The sequence below is a fragment of the Nomascus leucogenys genome, chromosome 1a (assembly GCF_006542625.1).
Source record: "Nomascus leucogenys isolate Asia chromosome 1a, Asia_NLE_v1, whole genome shotgun sequence".
NCBI lineage: Eukaryota > Metazoa > Chordata > Mammalia > Primates > Hylobatidae > Nomascus > Nomascus leucogenys.
The window spans coordinates 24,025,828-24,047,109 of record NC_044381.1 but is presented as its reverse complement, the minus strand read 5'-3'; the positions used below and the strand labels follow the sequence as shown (position 1 = coordinate 24,047,109).

General features: G+C 37.5%; 1 protein-coding gene across 3 annotated transcripts in view; it reads right to left on the bottom strand.

Moving 5' to 3' along the window:
* Positions 1–21,282, bottom strand: part of SVEP1 (sushi, von Willebrand factor type A, EGF and pentraxin domain containing 1) — a 231,939-nt gene that overhangs the window by 193,982 nt on the left and 16,675 nt on the right. For all 3 annotated transcript variants that reach the window (XM_030822826.1, XM_030822920.1, XM_030822868.1), the window contains exons 2-3: positions 4,817–5,072; positions 1,086–1,262 (exon numbers count right to left, since the gene is read on the bottom strand). In XM_030822826.1, coding sequence (XP_030678686.1) covers positions 1,086–1,262; positions 4,817–5,072 — 433 coding nt within the window. The remainder of the gene's footprint in view (positions 1–1,085; positions 1,263–4,816; positions 5,073–21,282) is intronic.

Here is a 21,282-nt window from a genome sequence, read left to right as displayed (position 1 = left end):
TCTGTGCCTGACTTATTCCACTTAACAACTCCAGGCTCACCCATGTTGCCATGAATGATAGGATTTCATTCTATTTTTTATGGCTGAGTAGTCTTCCATTGTGTATATAGACCACATTTTCTTTATCTATTCTTCCATTGAATAGACCCTGAGGTTGATTCCATATCTTGGCTATTGTGAATGGTGGTACAAGAAACATGGATGTGCAAATGTCTCTTTGACATACTGATTTCCTTTCCTTTGAATATCTGCCCAGTAGTGGGATTGCTGGATCATATGGTAGTTCTCTTTTTAGATTTTTGAGGAACCTGCATACTGTTTTCCATAATGGCTATGCTAATTCACATTCCAACCAACAGTGTTTAAGAGTTCCTCTTTCTCTCCATCCTTGCCATCATTTGTAATTTTTTGTCTTTTTGATAATAGCCATTCCAATTCCATTTTGAAGTGATGGCAGTTTTAGAACTTTTCGATGCACTTTTGTGGAGGCTCCTGAAGAGTTTAAAAAGCCATCAAGTGAACGATGCATTTTTTTGTGTGTTAATCTTACCAGTTACATGTGGCCTGGGGACAAGAATTCCACTGGCTTCAATCTCATAGAGAGACTGAGGCATATTTTGGTTTACATGCCTAGAGGACAGATTTGGCTGTTTTATTAGACTAATTACAAAGACCCCAAATCTTTCTCCTCCCAGTTCTGAACCTAGGCTTTAAGGGGCCTTACAAGTTCCATTCTTCTTCTTGGAACCCTGCCGTCCCCACCTGAACAAGCCTGGGCTAGCCTGATGGAGTATGAGAGGCCACATAAAGGACAGCCTTGTTGTCCTAGACAAAGCCATTTTAGGTCAGACTATTGTCAGACACCCAAACACATAAGAGAATCCAGCTGAGATCAGCCAGCAGCCTACTCAACTCACCGCTGATGGCAAATAAATGAGTCAGCACAGCTGAAGCCCCAAAGAGCTGCCCCACTGACCCCACACACTAATGAGCAATAACAAGCTTGTATTCCTTATAGCCATTGCATTTTAGAATCATTTGTTACACAGCAACAGACAACTGATATACATAGATTGGAGACTCACCTGTGCATTCATACTGCAGACCTTTCCCGTAATACCCCTTTTCACAGATGCACTCAAAATGGCCTGTGTGTGTCCCACATTTGCAGCTTGCCATTCGGTCACAGCAGTCCTTGCCTTCATCACAAAGATATGAGCAGTGGACCATATCGTCTTGAATAAAACTCCCAGAAGGTAGATCTACAAATAACATAAGACAGAGGGCGATAAAAAACTGAGTCGCAGTTCAATGTTACATTCTCTAGTCATTAAAATTTAAGTGCAAGCTGGAGAAAATATCTTTCCCTATCCGTCTAATTCCCAACTGCTTCCTACTCCCACCCAAATACGAATGTGTGTTATTTGTACTAGCGCACTCTGGGAATTCTTTGCAGCCAGTTAAGTTATTCCAGTCTGGGACCTCATCATAAGTTCTCAAGGCCATGCAGGGTCAGGCAGAAATTAAGTACTTTAGTGAGGAATCTCCAGATGCTGCAGGAAGCAGTGCAGTCGGTTCTGCAGGTCATTCCCCTGGCTTCCAAAGCAGCAGCATTCCACTGCCTCTGGGTGAGGTCAGGCCCCAGCAACCAGATTCCCCAAATCCTTGTTCCAGTGAGAAACAAAGCCACTATCCTGATCACTGCGCAAAGACATTAATTGTGAGCCACCAACTTCGGAATAAACACCATCACTTCTATGGTATTTGAGTAGGTAAATGAAGACCATTCTTATTACTTGAGCCATGCTCTGAAGTGAGGCATGCTGGGAATGCAATAACTCAGGCAGATCTGTTTAGAAAGTGACTTGACAGCATGCGTAAGGTTGAATATGATTGACCCAGAATGGATGGCCTAGAATCACACAAACAGTAAGTCCTTTACTCTTTTCAAGAAGTTTGAAAGTTTTAGACTAAATTCCAATACTAGGTCCATGGGGCTCTAAGCCCAGATATCGTGATGGGCTCATAGTAGGAATTCAAGTGGGTGAGTTCCAGCAAGACACATGGGCTGCAGCTGGACACCTGGGAAGGAGATTGATGGTAGACTCAAATATAGAACATCCATCTCCATGAATCTAGATAGGGGCAAAGCAAAGGGAAGACTCCATCCCCAAGGGAAAGAAACTAGTGCAACCAGGTACCCTGGTAAGCTCCTTCCAATAGACTGTGGTGTGGGTAAAAGATCTGTAACACAGGCCCCTAGGACTTAGCTCTGAGACACTGGACCACAGGTTTATTTGGCAGTAAAGCAAGTTAGGGAGCAAGGAAAACCTAGTTGTCCAGCCTGGGTAACATAGTGAGATCCTGTCTCTACAAAAACAATAACAATTTTTTAAAAAATTAGCTGGGCAAGGTGGTACACACCTGTTGCCCCAGATACTTGGAAGACTGAGGTGGGAGGATCACTTGAGCCTGGGAGGTGGCGGCTGCAGCGAGGTGTGATCACACCACTACACTATAGCCTGTGTGACAGAATGAGACCCTGTATCAAAAAGGGTGAGAAGAAAATAAAAGAAAAACATAGCTGTCAAGACTAGTGTACTAGCATTCAGGTCTGGAAGAGAGATAAGTGGAGGAGGTACAAATGGGGAAAGCTATTATTCTGTAACCTATGTCTATTGAGAATGGCCAGAAACATGAACAGTAGGGAAACCCAAAGTGGATCCATCTAAATTGAAAGTAGCTGCAGAGAACACAGAGGCAGGGGAAATGAGGCTCATTTCCTTTGATCTGATCATGTCTTTCCAGTAAAAACAGGGTTTTACTTACTAAACCTAGAAACTCAACTAAAGTATTACACATTTTAGATATTAGTTTAGTGTAATAAATGTGGTGTCTTCTAAAACCCTATTGCATTATGGTAACCAAAACCCTTTCCTTGTTGACTCTAGTTTCTCGGTCAACTTCCATCAGGACAGAAGTCCCCACTCCTAGAAGATAGAGGGATGATAGGAGCTGAAATTTGTTGATAGCACTCATAATTTCATAATCCCATCTGGCAACCCCCAGTATCTCCAACTGCAACCACCCTGTTTTCCCTCTTAACATATCACTTTCCTTGGAGAAAAGGAGAAACAAAGGTAGTCAGTTACCAAACTTCTTCCATATGCTAGATACTATATTGGTGATGTTTTAAATGTCTTATTTAATCCTCCTGAAAACCTCTGTGACACATATAATAATAGTTTCCATTTTTAAAGGAGAGAAAACTGAAGTTCATAGTTGTTAAATAAATTGCCTAGGGGAATTAATAATAATAATTTGTTAATAAATAATATCAGTAATAGTAGACAGTTATTGAGTGCTGAGTATAATAAGCCATCAGGAACTTTCTCATCACTTTATATGTATTAACCCATTTAATCCTTGTAACAATTTTATGAAGTAGGTACTATTCTCATTTCCTATTCTATTTACAAGAAACCTAAGAATATAAAAGATAAATGATATGTAAAAACAAAACAAACAAACAAAAAAACAAAAAACCTCAGCTAGTAGGTAACAAAATTGGGATTTAAATCCAGACATTCTGGATTTTTAAGGCTTAGCTCTTAAAAATTAGATTTCATTAAGTTGCAGGCCCGGAACTTAAATCCAAACTTGTTTAAACCCAAATCCATACTTTATTTCCCATACTCAGTTTCTTGCTGCTTCTAAGCCCTGTCCTAAGTCCTTGTTCACTTCACTAAAATCCTAGCCTCCAAAAACTTTGGCCAGCATCATCCCTCAGAGAGATCAATCTTTTTTGCTCTATACATGGTGACTCATGTCTATAATTCTAGCACTTTGGGAGGCCCAAGTGGGAGAACTGCTTGAGCCCAGGAGTTTGAGACCAGCCTGAGCAACATAGTGAGACAACATCTTTATTTTTTTTTTTAAAAAAAGAAACCCCAGTAGAGCTAACCCACTTATTATGAACATCACTAATTTCTTAGAACTCATGTTGCCATGGTTTCCCACTCAAACGGAATCTTTCACATGGATACCTGCAAGGATCAAGCCTAATGTGCCACATCACTTTAATCTGAGGCTAGATTTCCTGTGATCTCTTCCTAGTCTGTGTTTTCTTCTCCTAGCTCACTAAGACATAAACCTATATTCTGATAGGAGGTTTAATTTAAATTACATAGCTAACTTATTATAATGTATAATTATGATTTAATTTTTAAATTATAATTTATAATGAAATTATAAGTGATGCACAGAAAGCTCTAATCATGATGCATTTGCTGATTTCCTTCCCTTTTAGGGTTAATGCTCTTAAGCTTTTACATAAGCATATTTATCTTCAAATGGTCAGGGCAAGAAGTATGTGTTAAGTATTTATTGTTCCTATATCTTCGTGTGTATTTCTGGAAACATTCTGGTGAGTTTCACTGAGCATGTCTCTGAATGTTTACTTCCTCTGTCCAGATAACTGTAAAGAGATCTAAGTCAAGGCTTCCCACTCTGTGTGTGGCCTCAAAACACACCTAAATTCATTCCACTGATTCTAAGGTGGGAGGCATATGGATATTTTAGTGAAAACACATAACAGCTGCTAAGAAAAAAAAAACAAAAGGAACCCTTGCTGCAAGGTCAGAATGTCATCTCTGTGAAGTTTAGCACATTTCACAATGCCCAAAGGACACACGGGCATCATATTCAGCAAAGACCTTGTGAGGGTTTGATATTACCCTCCTGTGGGTTTCAAGCAGTGAGAGGGAAGGAAGCCTCATTTAAAAGTACCTTTGTGATGCCATTAGGTTTCCATTACCTTCATGCAATGCCCGGCGAGCTAAAGCCTCAAATTCTTCAAAACTGTGTAGCAGGTAACAGTGCTCCTCCTTTGGGGTGGAAGCCATGTCATTCAGCTCTCGAATGTTCCCTTGCCATATGCCAAAAGTGAAGATCTCCACTCCTGAATCTCGCAGTGACGCTGCAATTGGTCTAGGGTCTCCCCCATTGGAATATCCATCAGTGATGAGAAATACAACTTTTGTTGAGTTTTCTCTAGCATGAAGAAGAATTTGCTGTAATGAAATGGGAAAAGTTAGTATGAGTTTGTACTGTCTTGCCTACTGTGTGCTTCTCTTCTTACGTAAGGCAGTACTTGCAAAGATCATTAGTATTTCACAGGCATGAGGGATGGAAGCCCTAGTCAGAGAGTAAAACAGAAATAGGCACAGATGAGAGCCTACAATGGTCTTCTCACAGAGCCACAATAAACCCCAAAAGCATTTAAAAACTATCATCATCATCATCATCATCATCATCAACATTGCTGATGGAGCTTGCTAATGAAGCACAACAAACACTTATAGAACTTTTAATCAATATTATCACTTATTATTACATTATTTTTATTGATTCTCAGGCTCTCAAAATATGAACAAAATCTGAATCCAAATTCCACAAATTATCTATCTATATCTATCTATCTATCTATCCATCTACCTACCTACCTACCTACATATCTGTCTATCATCTCTATCCAAACCACTGCATGATCATACACCAAAATCCTAATGAGAAGGAAATTTAACAGAACATGTCTTTTCCACAGTCAATAATGGCTGACCTGCTTCCTATATTTGTTTTTCCACTTGCTCCTCCAAAAAACGTAGAATTGATTCAATACTTCATCTTTTTGGACCACCCAGTACTAGCATAAAAACAGCTAGTTTTGGTGGTATCCAGAAATACTGATTCACTAAATCTGACACTGGGACTTTATTATTTTAGGACAAGTGAATTCTGTTTTACAATGATCTATGCTCTTCTTTCTCTACAGATAGAATTTTAAAAAATGAAACCTTTTAAAAAGACATTTATATATTGCCACTGATGCTTTGTAACACCAGACTATGAAGGCACAAGAACTCCAGTGGTGAATGTGGCATTTAATTCAATTTGCTGTTGTTGCTTTTCACTACAGATGAGTAGAAAAGATAAACAAGCGCTGAGGCAGGAGAATGGCGTGAACCCGGGAGGCGGAGCTTGCAGTGAGCCGAGATAGAGTCACTGCACTCCAGCCTGGGTGAAAAAGCGAGACTCCGTCTCAAAAAAAAAAAAAAGATAAAGAAGCACCAGGGTATATTTTCTGGTAAGTTCTTAGAAGAAATTCCTGTTAAAAAATAAATTAGTTTTTAAAAAAGAACTTCATGTTTATTCAGCAAGAATTCAAGAAACACTACATGTTTTTCAGAAGGGAGGCAGGAAGAGTGATAACTGCATCCTACATTGTGTTAAAGTGAAAAGGAGATACTGTGATTTTTAAAATGTTTGATACAAGTCACTTTAGGGTGCAGACTCACTATAAGATCCAGATTCTCTCAGACTATGAGATTCATGTCTGTAGAAAGCAATCTTTATTAGTATATAATCAGTGGGTATTCATTACAATTCAATAATTCTTACCTAAATTTAATTAGTGTTTCTGAGGCCAAGCTAAAGCTGCTAAACCTGAATTTAAGGAAAATTAAATGAAACTAACAATGCCTCCAGAAATATCTGGAAAGCCAGCAGTTTGAGAAGAAGTATTCAAACACTTCACCACACTCTTTCTCAAAAACCAAATAAGATCAAGGAAAATCGTACAGATGGGATCACACCAAAGACAGGCACAGAGGGTGGCTTCTGTGACGGAGTAGCATTCGGGACGTTACCGGAGACATTCCCCAAACACACACACCAAGAGGCCCAATCAACACTCTCAAAATTCTTGGCTCTTAAAGTTTAAAAAGCTGCCCTCTTGATGAATGACAGGAAGATTTGGAATGAATGCTTGGTAAGTGTGAAATTTTTCCACACTCTAGAGAAGAAAAAACCTCTGAGGAGAGGAAGAGGGAAAGAGTTAGGGGAGAATGAGAAATGTGAGATGTTGCTGTGAGACCCTGAACTCTCCACACCCCTAACTCTGTCACAGAAGAAGAGATGATTGACAAGCCTCCCTTCAGGCATAGAGGTCCCCAGGTCCTCTTTCCATCTGGATATCTGGGATGGTGGTACATCCCAAAGAAGTGCCCTTGGTCATAATGACAGCGGACAATAGAGCAGTGATTCCCCAACCTTTTTTTTTTTTTTTTTTTTTTTTTTTTTTTTTTGAGTCAGAGTCTCACTCTGTCGACCAGGCTGGAATGCAGTGGTGCGATCTTGGCTCACTGCAACCTCCGCCTCCCAGGTTCAAGCGATTCTCCTGCCTCAGCCTCCCGAGTAGCTGGGACTACAGGCACATACCAGCACGCCCGGCTAATTTTTGGATTTTTAGTAGAAACAGGGTTTCGCCATGTTGGCCAGGATGGTCTTGATCTCCTGACCTTGTGATCCACCTGCCTCAGCCTCCCAAAGTGCTGGGATTACAGGCGTGAGCCACCATGCCCTGCCGCATGAGCCACCACGTCCGGCCAGTCTCCAACCTTTTTGGCACGTGGGACCAGTTTTCTGGAAGACAATTTTTCCACGGACTGGAATGGGGCTGGAGGACAGTTTCAGGATGATTCAAGCACATTATATTTATTGCGCACTTTATTTCTATTATTTTTACATTATAATATAGAATAAAATAATCATACAACTCACTATAATGTAGAATCAGAGGGAGCACTCAACTTGTTTTCCTGCAACTAGATGGTCGCATCTGGGAGTGATGGGAGACAGGGACAGAGTGCACAACTTAGATCCCTCGCATACAGTTCACAATAGTGTTCACACTCCTATGAGAATCTAATGCTGCCGCTGATCTGACCGGAGGCAGAGCTCAGGTGGTAATGCTTGCTTGCCCACTGCTCACTTCCTGTTGTGTGGCCCAGTTCCTAAAAGGCCATGGATCAGCATCAGTCCATGGCCTGGGTATTGACGCCCCCTGCAATAGAGTAAAACTACTCCATTGGGTGGTAAAGGAGAGGGCACCTGATGAAGCTTATGTATTCCAGAGAGGTGTAGCAGAGAAAGAATCAATGCAATTTTAAGACTCCTGAAGGAGTCTTGCAATAATAAAGGTATGGCAGTAGATGACACCACAGACCTTGTGAGCCAATAAGAGATGTGTGTCTCTTGGGCAATATCCATGGGAAGAGACCCTGGAAGCCCCAGGAGATAGCTACATCAAAGGTGACAAAACTAACCAATAAACATGCAGATGACCAACAAAGACCATCATGACTATTGATGAGACAACTTGGCATCTCAGAGGATGGGAGCACAGGACATGTCAGAGCTGAGAGATGAATATCTCTTCCTTTGCTGTAAGTTTGCCCAAGCCCCAGAGCTTCAAGTCAACTACAGGGAGGAAGGGAAGAGGTAATATTTCTCAACGTGACTTTGTTTTCAAAAGTGCCGTGCTTGAGAGCCTTCTGATTTTGAGTTTGCTTAGATGTGCCTACATGAGGTTTCTGTCATCAGGAGAACTGGGGTCACAAAATGTAAATTAAATTTAGTATTGGGGAAATAGAGATTAAAAAATTTTAATCAGCAGATAGTGAATTTGTTTATCTTTTATATACACAGTTTCTCTTCCTGATGAAACCTTGTGATATCTTGGAAAGTAAATAGAGAAAACTTTCTGGAATCCTACCATCACCATCTATTTAGAAGGAGAGGCAAGGGCTAGAGATGAAGGCCAAGGCTGGAAGAGAAGGAGGTCACTTTAACCCCCCTGCAACACAGTTCAAAGATATCCAGGGGAGACAGGTCCAGGTATTTCAAGGCCAAGGATGGCTTCAAACAGAAGCCTAGTCTTCTCCCTAAATGTAACTTCCTTGAAGGCACGTATTTTTGTGTATTTTTTAAAGTCATCAAAACCCAGAGACTAGAACACTGCTTGACAAATGATACGCACTCAATAAATATTTGTCAATAAGGAGTGGCCCATCGTGCAGCAATTCTTCCAGTTGCTCAAGCAAAAACCTTGGAGTCATCCTTATCTCCTGTGTCTTCCTATATCTTGCTTTAAAATGTTTCCCCACCCCAAGCCTATTAAATATTCTCACATACTTTTCCTTAATGCTTATATTTTTAAAGTATTTCTTAAGTCCAGATAGATATATTTTGTCTTTGCTGTGACATAGAGACTACTTTTACTTTTATTAAACAGGATAAGCAATTTTCCTGCAAATCATTTACTGATTAAACTGTTCTTTCCCTGGGTATAATCTCTGCATCCAGGTTTATTGCTCTACTTGCTTATTCTTGGCCTACACCACCCTGTCTTGGCTGCTATAACTTTATACTATTTTTTTTTTTTTTTTTGTATCTGGTAAGGAAAGTCTACCACCTTTTTTCTCTCTATTAAAATGTTTGTGGTTAACCTTAAATTTTTCTTTTCCAGTAGAGCTTGAGAGTCTGCTTATGAAATTCTTCATTAAAATGTTTCTATCTAATCATTTGATCCAGTAATCCCACTTCTAGGAATCTATCCCAAAGATACACTGGCAGATAAAAATGGACAGAACCAAGGACCAGCCCCAGTAGAAATGGGCATCTCTAAAGCCCCCACTGTGGTCTCCAAATACTGTTATCCACTAAGAGGAACCAGGAATTGGTGAAGAAATGGTTGATTTCAGGTCTATAGCAGGGAATGTTCAAAATGAGCTTACAACATCCTCTTATGTCAGAAAACAAAGATGGTGCTCAAGATCCCTAAAAGCATGCCCAGAAGAATCAGGAGCCAGCCTGAAGAGGCTCCTTCTGGCCAAATAAAGGTCAATTTGAGTATCAATAAAAATAATAATTGAAATGGATTTAAATGTATCAAGTATAATATAGACATTTATGTGTATGTATAGGTTGAGTGTGTGTGTGTGTGTGTGTGTGTATGTATGTATTTACATTTTCAGTTAGTACACATTCCAGGGGAAAAGTGTTATTGACATAAATAATAATTGGAACAAAGTGAAATATGCACACACAAATACACACACATTTCTGTAGTTGTTGTTCAGAACCACCTTTGAGGAAAAGTCCAATTATCTGTTATGAATGAGATTAAATGAGACATTATTTGTCTTTAAAATTATACTTTTCCATATTCAAAGGGTAACTCCTAGTTCTAGTATGCCAAGAGGTGGCAAGTCGTGTTTACACCGTCCTTGCTCTTTATCAAGTAATAAACTCGCTTTCTGTCTGAGTTGTTCCCCTCTGAAGTCATAGTCTCACCTCCACAGACACCCATCCTAAGCCTGTGTTCATTTTGATCACTGCTTCTTCTACAAGGTCACAGCAGTTAGCTGTAAGCAAGACACTAAAAACGTGAGAATTTTCCTAGAAAGGAGGAGAAGTGGAAAAAAAAAAAAAGGAAATTGTCTCTTCAGCATGATATTCTCAATAGTGCTGGGCACAGAGTACACGTTCATAACTATTTCTTCAATGAATGAATGAAGGAATGAGTGCAGTGGATAAACTACAGGATAATCTGGAGCAGAGTTACTTGAGTAAGTTGGTCTTGAGTGAGTAGTTAGTGTGTCTGGGTACGCACGTGTATATGTTTTGGATAGTTTTGTACACCAAAGATAAAATTATGTGCGCCTTTATTGTCCTTCTGAAACAAATGAATGCTATTTTTAATATTAATCTAGCTCCTGTCAATAACATTCTTTAACATCCACATTAGGATTTAGCAGTGATTTCTTGCTGTACTACTCATTACACACAAAACACTTCAAGCCATGATTCTATTTTTCTTCTGTTTTTACAGAGAACGGGTGAATATTTACAGGAACCATCACATCTGTTGGCAAGACAATATATTAAGCTTAAAATAGCAAGAAGAACAGCAGGACTAGTAGTCCAAGCAAAGAATTACACAAGATCTGGGTTTGGAATGCACTTTAAGGATAGAGGAGGGGTGGGGGATTTACTGAAAATAATTTACCCCTCGCCCCAATCTTTGTGCTTCATCATACTTGAATAAAAACATTAATTCAATCAAAACATTTTTATACCCCAGATTTAAGAAGTAAATAGATCTGTGGTAATGTCTGTGGAATGTATTAGAAGCCCAGCACTTGATTCTCTTTTCAATGTTCCTGAAATCGTTTACATCATCTGCTAGCCTTTGTGAGACATTTAAGAAACAGAATATTTTGGTCCAGAATACTGAATGAGACAAACCCTCTGCTGCCAAAGAAAAACTCAACATGGACTTTGTATGGCAAAAGGTTATCACCATCTGTATTGTATCAAGCCTCCGATTAGCTTGTATAAATATCTGGCAGGAAAGTAAGCTTCCCTTGTCCAGCAATAGTCATTAGAATGACAAAAATGCAGGGTTGTGTAATATTGTTCTAACACCCGAGATCCATCAGCATTACACAAGACTGCACCCCCACGCCATGTCAGGCTGCAAGAGAACTGTTTCGAAAAATGGTCTTGAAAGAAAAAGAGAGGTCACAGCAGATCTGGCGTGGGGATAGTGTTTGCTCTTGGGCTGCATTAATTAAACTACGTGCCGATATCATACCAACTGCAACACAACCTTAGCTGCAGTTACCCATTGTGACCAGCCTTCACTGAAAACACTAACTAGAGACGCTAATAAAGCCTTTTTTTGTTGTTTTGTTTTGTTTTGTTTTGTTTTTGAGACAAAGTCTCACTCTGTCACCCAGGCTGGAGTGCAGTGCTGTGATCTTGGCTCACTGCAACCTCCGCCTCCCGGATTCAAGCAATTCTCCTGCCTCAGCCTCCCGAATAGCTGGGATTACAGGCATGTGCCACCAAGCCCAGCTAATTTTTTGTATTGAGTTGGGGTTTTGCCATGTTGGTCAGGCTGGTCTTGAACTCCTGACCTCAGGTGATCCACCCAGCTCAGCCTCCCAAAGTGCTGGGATTACAAGTGTGAGCTACCACACTCGGCCATAACGTTATCTTTTAAAGAACTTGATCAATCTTGATGAGCCAATAGAAAGAAATATAAATAAATAAATATATATATAAATAAATACAATGAACTAATACCTACAATGACTACATGACAGCTATTCTCCAAGGGGCAGAAAATTAGTAAATTATGTCAGTGTTTCAATCTGTTTTCCACATATGTTGTTTCTGTGTTAAGAAACATTTAGTCCAAACAACACACCGTAAGCTACTGGTAATACTTCGCCCTTCAAATTCTAAAATTTCACCACGCTCTTTCTGTTATTTAGTTAATATTTCTAATTTGAATCTCAGGTGTTCTTCAGTTCAAAGATGTTAATGGTTTTATATTTAACATTATTTATGGGAAAAGAATCTATTCTGTTCATTGTTTTCTGGACTTCATATATTCTAGTATGTTTTCATTTTTATCTCATCCTGCTTCCAAGCTTTTCTTCTATATTACTGTTTTGGGTGTATGCAGTGTCGTTCTCTTCTCTACTTCTAATTGAGATTGAATCCCGGCATTGCATTTATTTTCCTAATTACAATATTTCTGTCTTTTATACAGTTCTCACTTTATTCTTTTCAGCTTCTCGGCCAGTTTTGTTTGAATTTTAATCTGTTGTTTATCTTCTCTTTTCTCATCTCTATTTCAAAGTTTTATTAATTCATGTTATGCACATGTAACCCCTTCCCTCCCTCCCTGCCTCCCTCTCTCCCTCTCTCTCTCTCTCCCTTTCTCTTTCTTTCTTTTCTTTCTTTCTTTCTTTCTTTCTTTCTTTCTTTCATAGGGAATTCTTATATTTTATATCTTACATTCTACCTTTATTTTATTTAGCAGAAAATTTTCAAAGAAGCCAGATAGAGTTGTGGATTTTTATTCTGCTTTTTCACCATCCATGAATGAAGACATATATTTAGTCATAGTGTTTGCAACAAACAATAAACAACTAACTGGGTAAAAGTAAAATGAGTGTTGGAATTTACGGCTGTAAATTTTGCTATCTATTATTATTAATATTACTAAAGCAAGCTGATAACCTACCCAAATGATCAGTGAAGAGGTTAACCCTCTTATTTGTAACAAAGAAGCCACAGCCTATGTCTGAAAATGGATGGCCTAGATCACCAAGCCCCAGTAGAACTTTCCGTGATGCTTGACATTATCATTTGTTCTGTTTCATACAGTAGCCACATATGGCTATTGAGCACTTGAAATGAGGCTATTGCAACGGAGAAATTGAATTGGTAACTTTGTTTAATTTTAATTAACTTAAATTTAAGTAGACACATGTGGCTAGTGGCTATAATACGGGACAGTGTAAACCAAGATAGATATATCCTCATCCCAGGATGAAAAAACACAAAACATCTAGAGAAGGCCTATGAAAATATTCTGTAAATCCAAGATATACAAAATCAACTGGAGCATTCGGAAGAGTATGTAATTTAATACTAAAATAAGAAAATAAGCATAATTGGCCTGGTGCTGTGGCTCACACCTGTAATCCCAGCACTTTGGGAGTCCGAGGCAGGCGGATTGATTGAGCCCAGGAGTTCAAGACCAGGCTGGGCAACATGGAGAAACCCTGTCTCTACAAAAAAAAAAAAATGCAAAAATAGGCTGGGTATGGTGGTGCACACCTATAGTCCCAGCTACTTGGGTGGCTGAGGTGAGAGAACTACTTGGGCCCAGGAGGTGAATGTTGCAGTAAGTCAAGATGGTGCCACTGCACTCCAGCCTGGGTGACAGAATGAGACCGTGTCTCAAAAAAAAAAAAAAAAAAAAAAAAAAGCATAAGAAAATGGTGCTTGTATTACTAGGATTTAGAAAGTCAAAACCTCTATAAAAACAAGAACTGAAAGCCATAGAAAGAGAATAGGCTAAAATGAAAAGAGAGATGTGTAAGAGAGGAATTTGATAAGAAACTAATGCATGAAAACTCGAAATAATCAAAGACAGAGATCCACATTGCTCATAGTGAGATAAAAATGCCAGAAATTCAAATTGATAAAGTCTAGTACAAATTTTAGTGTAGAAAGCTGCTGACTAATCTCACGTAGCCACAAAATTTTATATAAATACTACAAAACTGAATTCAAATAATATTAAAAGAAACTTTCTCGTTTATGTGATAAGGCTTATTCCTCAAATATAAATATATATTAAAATTGGAAAGTCTTTTGCTTCAATGCAACACAATTATTATCCCAATTAAAAGGAAATAATAATCCAATATGCTGAAAAGACATTCAATAAAATTAATTTTTACTTTGCTTATCAATAAAAATTAGGAATAAAAATATACCTCATTAGTATGATAGATTATCTATCTCAAAACAATAATGGAAACCATGTTCAACTATTAAAAAAACAGCAGATTTCCCAAGTAGATAAGAAATAAATCAGTATTAAGTATTTTCATTATTATTTAAAATCTTTTTGAACTTCCTAGCTAACATAATAAGGCACAAAACCATAGAAAGTGTTATACTTCTTAAAGCTTCTGCTCCCTCTAAAAAAATCAGAATTAGAAAGAAAACAACAAACTGGAAAATATATGTATTATGCTTATCAAATATAGTATTAATGTCTTTAAAATATAAATAATTTTTATAGATCTCTAAGGAGGAGAAAAGAGAAAAAACAACAGAAATACAGTTGAGCATTTTTGACCAAACAAAACAAAGACCAAAAAAGAAATTGTATTTTTCAGAAAATATGAAAAATGTTTAACTTCACTAATACCAAAATAGCATAAGTTTAAAAATAGTAACACTGTTTTTTTTAACTTCTCAAATGGCCAAGGTTTTCTTTAAATTTCAAAATTGCAAAATACATAGGAAGACAGATATTTTTGTTGGGAATGCCACCTGTCCTGGTAATATTTGGAGGATGGTTTGACAAAGGGATCAAAGCCTTAAAATTTTCACATGATTTGAACTTAAAATCTACAGCTAAGAATATCTTAAGGAAATAACAATGGATACACACACAAAATGATCAAAAGGATGTATGTGTATCCCGGAATAATTTGCAATGATAAAAAATTAGAAACAATACAAAGTTCCAACAATAGGACAAGTACACTAGTTAAATAAATTATAGGGTAATCACATATTATTACAATGATATTATTGAACACTATTAAATTTAAGAAGTAGGCAACCAAACACAATGATTTCATTACCTATATGGACATTATATTAGTGTGCATGTATATGGAAATGTACTGTATGTCTGTTTATGTCTGCATAAGTGTGACTGACTCATACAATATATAGTCATGTATACACTCATGTACCACATAATGATGTTTTGGTCAATGACAGACCACATATACAACCGTGATCTCATAAGATTATAATGCCATATTTTTACTCCGCCTTTTCTACAGCTATGTTTAAATACACAAATATTTAACATACTGTTACAATTGTCCACAGTATTCGGTACTGTAACATACTGTAAGGGCTTATAGCCTAGAAGCAATAGGCTATTCCATATAGCCTAGGTGTATAGTAGGCTATACCACCCAGGTTTGTGTAAATACAGTCTGTGATGTTCACACAATAACAAAATTGTCTAATGATGCTTTTCTCAGAAGGTATCCCCATTGTTAAGCGATGCATGACTGTACATCAAAATGTTGACTGCTGTCTCCTAGTAGTGTCTTTAGGGTTTTTCATTTACTTCTACATTATAGTTTGTTGTTGTTTGCCATTTCCAAATTTTCTCTTTTATGCTTCCTTTGGACAGTATCATGTGAACTGAGAACTTTGAGTCTCACTTACAGTCTAATGGCTCCTAAATCAGTGTCAAACTCTTCAACTTCCAGTGTGAAGTTCCAGTGGCCCAGTATACACTTCTGTCTGAATGCACCATGAGGCTCCTCAAACTCAACATACCCTCTCCACACACAAATAGGGGTTCCGTCCTCCTGTTTTCAACAGATATCAAATATCTTTCAAGTCTGAAATCTGGGAGTAATCTACGGTGCCTTCTTTCTGACCTATCTCACATTTAGTAACCATCCAGATGTGTACATTTCCAAGTTATCTATCTAACTCACAATCTAATCGCCCCAGCCATGGTTCAGGAATTTCAGTCTGGCTTTTTGAAAATTAAGTGTTGTTTTAAACATCTGTAGCTGAAGCTGTTCTTCTTTCAAATCCATTTTCTGACCTGCCATCAAAGTTATCTTTCTGAAATACTGATCTGATTGTGTCTTTAAACTTCCAATGTTTTCCCTCCGTCCACGAAATAAAGTCTAAACTTCTTTACATGTCCTTTTACTATCTAGTGCTAAATAATGCTTCCAACCGCAACCTTTACCACACCCTTGCCTCCTGTCTACCCTCTCCCCAACCCCACTTTTGCACTCTATTTTAGCTACACCAATCTATTTGGAGGTTCTGAAATATACCACGCATTCTTGATGTTTGCTGTGCTTGGAAATTCTTAACAACTCTTTCCATCTCCCAATACGTCCACCTCTGATTTTTACTAGCTCTTCAAACTTTACATGAAAGTTTCCTCTTTTTAAACTTTCCCAAATTCTTCTGCTATGCATAAAATCAGTGCCCCCACTCACATTCCATTATATTAACCCCATTGTAATAAATTCTTGTAGGTCTGACTACATCCCAAGCCAGATGGCAAGATACTCTATGGCAGGAATTGAATGTTATATTCTCACTCTATTGATAACAAAGATTAACTATCAAGTAAGAGAATGAAAGCAATTGCCTTAATTTGTGCTAGCTATATGTCCACCATGCAGAATAAACTAATACATTCTAGGCCAAAACGTTTTTAGTAAATTCTATCCTGCAATCACGAAATGAAAACTCATATAAATATTATATGTAAACTTATTTTACCAGATCCATATTGAGCATCTATCATATACCAGGCACTGTGCTAGGGATTTACCAATTGTATTATTTGATGACACAACCATTAACTAAAAACAAACAAAATAAGTAAATAAATAGATAAAGCAATGACAAAAGTATAAACTGGAAACAGTATTCTGCAGTAATTGAGCTTTCCTATTTATACTGTAATTTTAAGTCAATCACTTTTAGTATGCTTCATTTATTTTAAGTATTTACTTGGGCTTCATAGACTGAGAGTCTAGAAAGAAAGAAAAAAGTTGGTTGGCCCTATAACATCTAGGCTATTTATTATAGTCTAGCCAAATCACAGAAGAACCAGAGGGTCAAGGAAGAACTAAGTCTCAAATTTATGGTCACGAGGTTTTCCACCCACATACATATTTTAGTTATTAAACATGGATACAAATCATTTTGAAATGGACCCATAGGGACAGTACATCAAATTGGGAAATGGTATGCACAGGAGTTGATGAGTAGCAGACTTAATTAAAATGGTTTAAAAAAAACATACAGAAGACCAAACAAATTTCTAACAATGACAAATTCCACCATTTGGAATAAAAGCACATAGGGAATAAAGAAAATCTGAATAGCAAAAGAAAGTCATCAGAATCCAAATGAGAATTGGAGGCTAAATGACCTATTATTCTTAAACAAATGCTAATTTATTACAGGATAAAAAATCAAATTTAATTTTATTATCAATATTGTTATGAGTAACTCTATCATTTCAGTTGAGATGTTAAATTCCTGTGCAATATGATCAAGTAGCACATAGCCCAAAAAATCAAAGATATTAGAGAAATTATTCACATGCTAATGTCAAGAGGTCAAAGGAGAAAGTGAGATAATCTCAAACGGCCCAAGTATTACATATGGTATTTGGACATCAGTGTATGATTCTACAAACAAATTAGGGAAAGAACAGAGAGGTACTTACTTAATATGACCAAGAGAGCTATCATAAACCAATGATCAAAATCATGCCTGAAGCATTATTAAATTCAAGAACAAGGCAAGAATGCCTCATCACTTTTTATTATTATTATTATTATTACTATTATTGAGATGGAGTTTTGCTCTTGTTGCCTAGGCTGGAGCACAGTGGCGCAATCTTGGCTCACTGCATCCTCCGTGTCCCATGTTCAAATGATTCTCACTAACTCAGCCTCCTGAGTAGTTGGGATTACAGGTGCCTGCCACCACACCCGGCCAATTTTTTGTATTTTTAGTAGAGATGGGGTTTCATCATGTTGGCCAGGCTGGTCTTGAACTCCTGACATCAGGTGATCCAACTGCCTCAGCCTCCGAAAGTGCCTCATCACTATTATGTGAGAAGTTTAGCTGTTGTAACAAGGCAAGAAATATAAATAAGTGTAAAAGAACTTAATCATGTTTCAGATGAAAGAGAATAAATTGAAAGATAATATTGAGAGGTATTGAGAAAGATTTATATACAAGAATAACTATTTCAACTGCAAAATTTTGCAGTAACTGACCCGCAATAGGAGATTTCTAAAATTCAACTGTGGTATATCTACATGAAAAAATATACTTGAAAGGTAACTTTAGAGGAATCTATTATATGGAAAAATTTCATTATACAACTTTAAAAACAAAAATTACGGCATGTGCTTTTACTACATATGACATATAATTACGTATGCCCATACATATATAAAGAGTGAGAGACAAAAACTGTAATTATTATTATGTTTTCCTGCTTTATCTAAGCTATTAATTTGTATATTATTTCCATAATAAGGAAAATAAGCAAAAATTATTTTAGAGAAACATGCAAATAGAAGAAGAAAGTTAGTAAAGACTTTTAGTGGTTACCCTTGAATTAAATTTATTCACAAGTGTGTAAATAAATTTTGCAATTTATAGGGCCTTTGCAAATTTATTTGCCAAATTCACAAAGAATGAAGGCAACCACACTCTGTTGTGTGTTTGGATAATCACTTAATTAGCTTAAACAAAGATTTACTGGATGCATATAGGAATATTTTTTTCTAACCCGAAAGTAGGGAGAAGAGCTGGTTCTCAAGAGGGATTGAAACCAGGTACAAGCAAGCCAGTAGAAGCCGTGGTGGCTACTTCCTCCAACCTTACATTTATTTCCTCTGGAGTTACACAGTATGTTGTCTCCACTTCTCTTTATATATCTTCTTCATTCTCTCTTCCTTAGGTTGATGAGATTTCTATGGTTCTCTGGGCAGACTTAACACTGTAGTACCTGTCTACCAGTAACAAAACCAAAAAACACCTACTCTCTCAGGGTTCTTTGTGCCCTAATTCAAATTCCCAGGAAAAAGAATATAAATGAACTACCTCAATCTCTGGATTGCCACCTGCAATCCAAACAGAAAGGGACAAACCTCATGGGTAGGCAGTGGACTGAAGGCGGGGGGCATGGTCCTCAGCGAAAGTGGCTGTTGATTGACTGGACTGCAAAAAATATGAGCTACGAAGAGGAGAAATAATTTAATGCTATGCTTAGGCTTAGCCAGTAGAACAATTATTTTGGAAATGTGTCAGGTCAAACTGTTCTTCCAAAAGAGCACCAAATGCCAGGAAGCATGCATAGAGATTGGGAGAATTCAAGTGTAAAAATATTACTGAGAAAGAAGAAAAATGTGATTTATGATTCAAAGCTGTTAGAAAAGAAATAATGTCTTCTTACCAGGTATTTTAATACTTACCATAAAGAAAAAGTTTAGCAGGAATTTAGAACACATGAAAGACATGGAAAATCTAACCATTACCTTGCAAATACTTATGCTTCAGCAACAAGCCAACTCTGGAATGCTTCAAAAAGCCAAATATATTTCAAATCAAATCTGACACAAGGGGGATGCAAAGGAGTGGAGGTTGAAGGGAGATTTTTTAAGTTCATGAACTTACTGTGTACTTTCTTTGTTATAGTTATCTTAAATTCATTAAAAAACCACATTTAATTTGTGACATTTATTAGCATTCCAAATAAACGACATTTGGAAGTTTGTTACATTTTTTTTTGTTTGTATGATTGACCACATGACCACATAAATAAACCAGGATGGAGCAAAATATTGTTTCTTATCTTTAAAAAACTGAAATTAAACCCCAAATGATTCAGGGTTGACTTTGATTCATAGATTAGAAGATTAATTACCTGTATTTAAATTATCAATCAATGACAGTAGTCATATTTAAATATATTATCTTTCAAATGTGTTGACTTTTAAAATTATTTTGAATAAAATGTAGTCTCTGGTGGATTAAACAATCCCTACAATTCAGTTACATGCTTCCTCTTACAATGGGGGCGGTGTTCTTTAAATATGCACTGGACATATAAATGAATCTAGTTTATTACCTACCATACTTGAAGAAAGATTTTAGTAAGCACTGATGATCATGGAGCTAATTGCTACAGCAAGGTTTTGGGGTTTTGTTTTATTTTGTTTTTTACCTGAAGAAAGTACTAAAATAGTCAAAAGGAATTGGGTTTTTTTTTCTTTTGTGAAATGGGTAGTGTATGAAAAGAATAGGAATGTTATGATGCAGGAGAACACTGCGTATCTCAGATTAGGATAAACTGAATTTAGCTGGAAGACCAAGTCTTGTACTGAGGTTTGGCATATACATTTACAAACTTAAGTGTAGGCTGAATGATTGTTTGAGAGTAATACTTAAGGTCACTTAGGACTAAAAGAAAATTTTATTTTTGCTTGGGTTACATTTTATTTCAATAAAGGGTGTGAGGTGGGTGCTGACCTTGGATTAAAGGAACCCAAGACTTCAGAAAGCTAGATAAATAAAAAGGACAGAGGCAGATATCTTGCAGCTAAAAGATATGATCTCCTACTGCCTCAGTGGCTTGGTCTCTGCAAGGACTGGTAGAAATATCTGTTAAAGTATATGAGGCAGGAGATGCTAGCTGATAGGATTATATCATGTAAAAATGGCATCTGAGAGAGGGTGAAGTGGGTGTGAGATAAGGGTGGTCAGCTGGGATTATCAGGCAACTTAGAGAGTGCCCATTCAAATGACAATCTCCAAACATCCCCTTCTCTTAGTCCTGTATCTGCTCCAACCTCCCTTCCGCTTGGTCATGGGCATACCCAAGTCCCTTTCACGGCTGCTGTTTCTGCCTCCTGACTTTGCAATGAACTTCACTGATGAGTATGTATCAGTGTGTCTTGCATCTACTAGATCTGACAACGTAACATAGAGGTAGTTTTGCATGGTGGTTAAGAATTTAGACTTTGGCCCAGACTGCCTGGATTTGAGTCCTAGTTCCTCAACCTAACCAGTAGTATCACCTGGTCAAGTTACTTACATTCTCTATGGTTCAGTTTCTTCATCTGCATTTTGGTAATAATAATAATAATAATAAACTAACTGGCCAGGTCCGGTGGCTGACACTTGTAATCCTAGCACTTTGGGAGGCTGAGACAGGTAGATTGCTTGAACCAGGAGTTTGAGACCAGCCTGGGC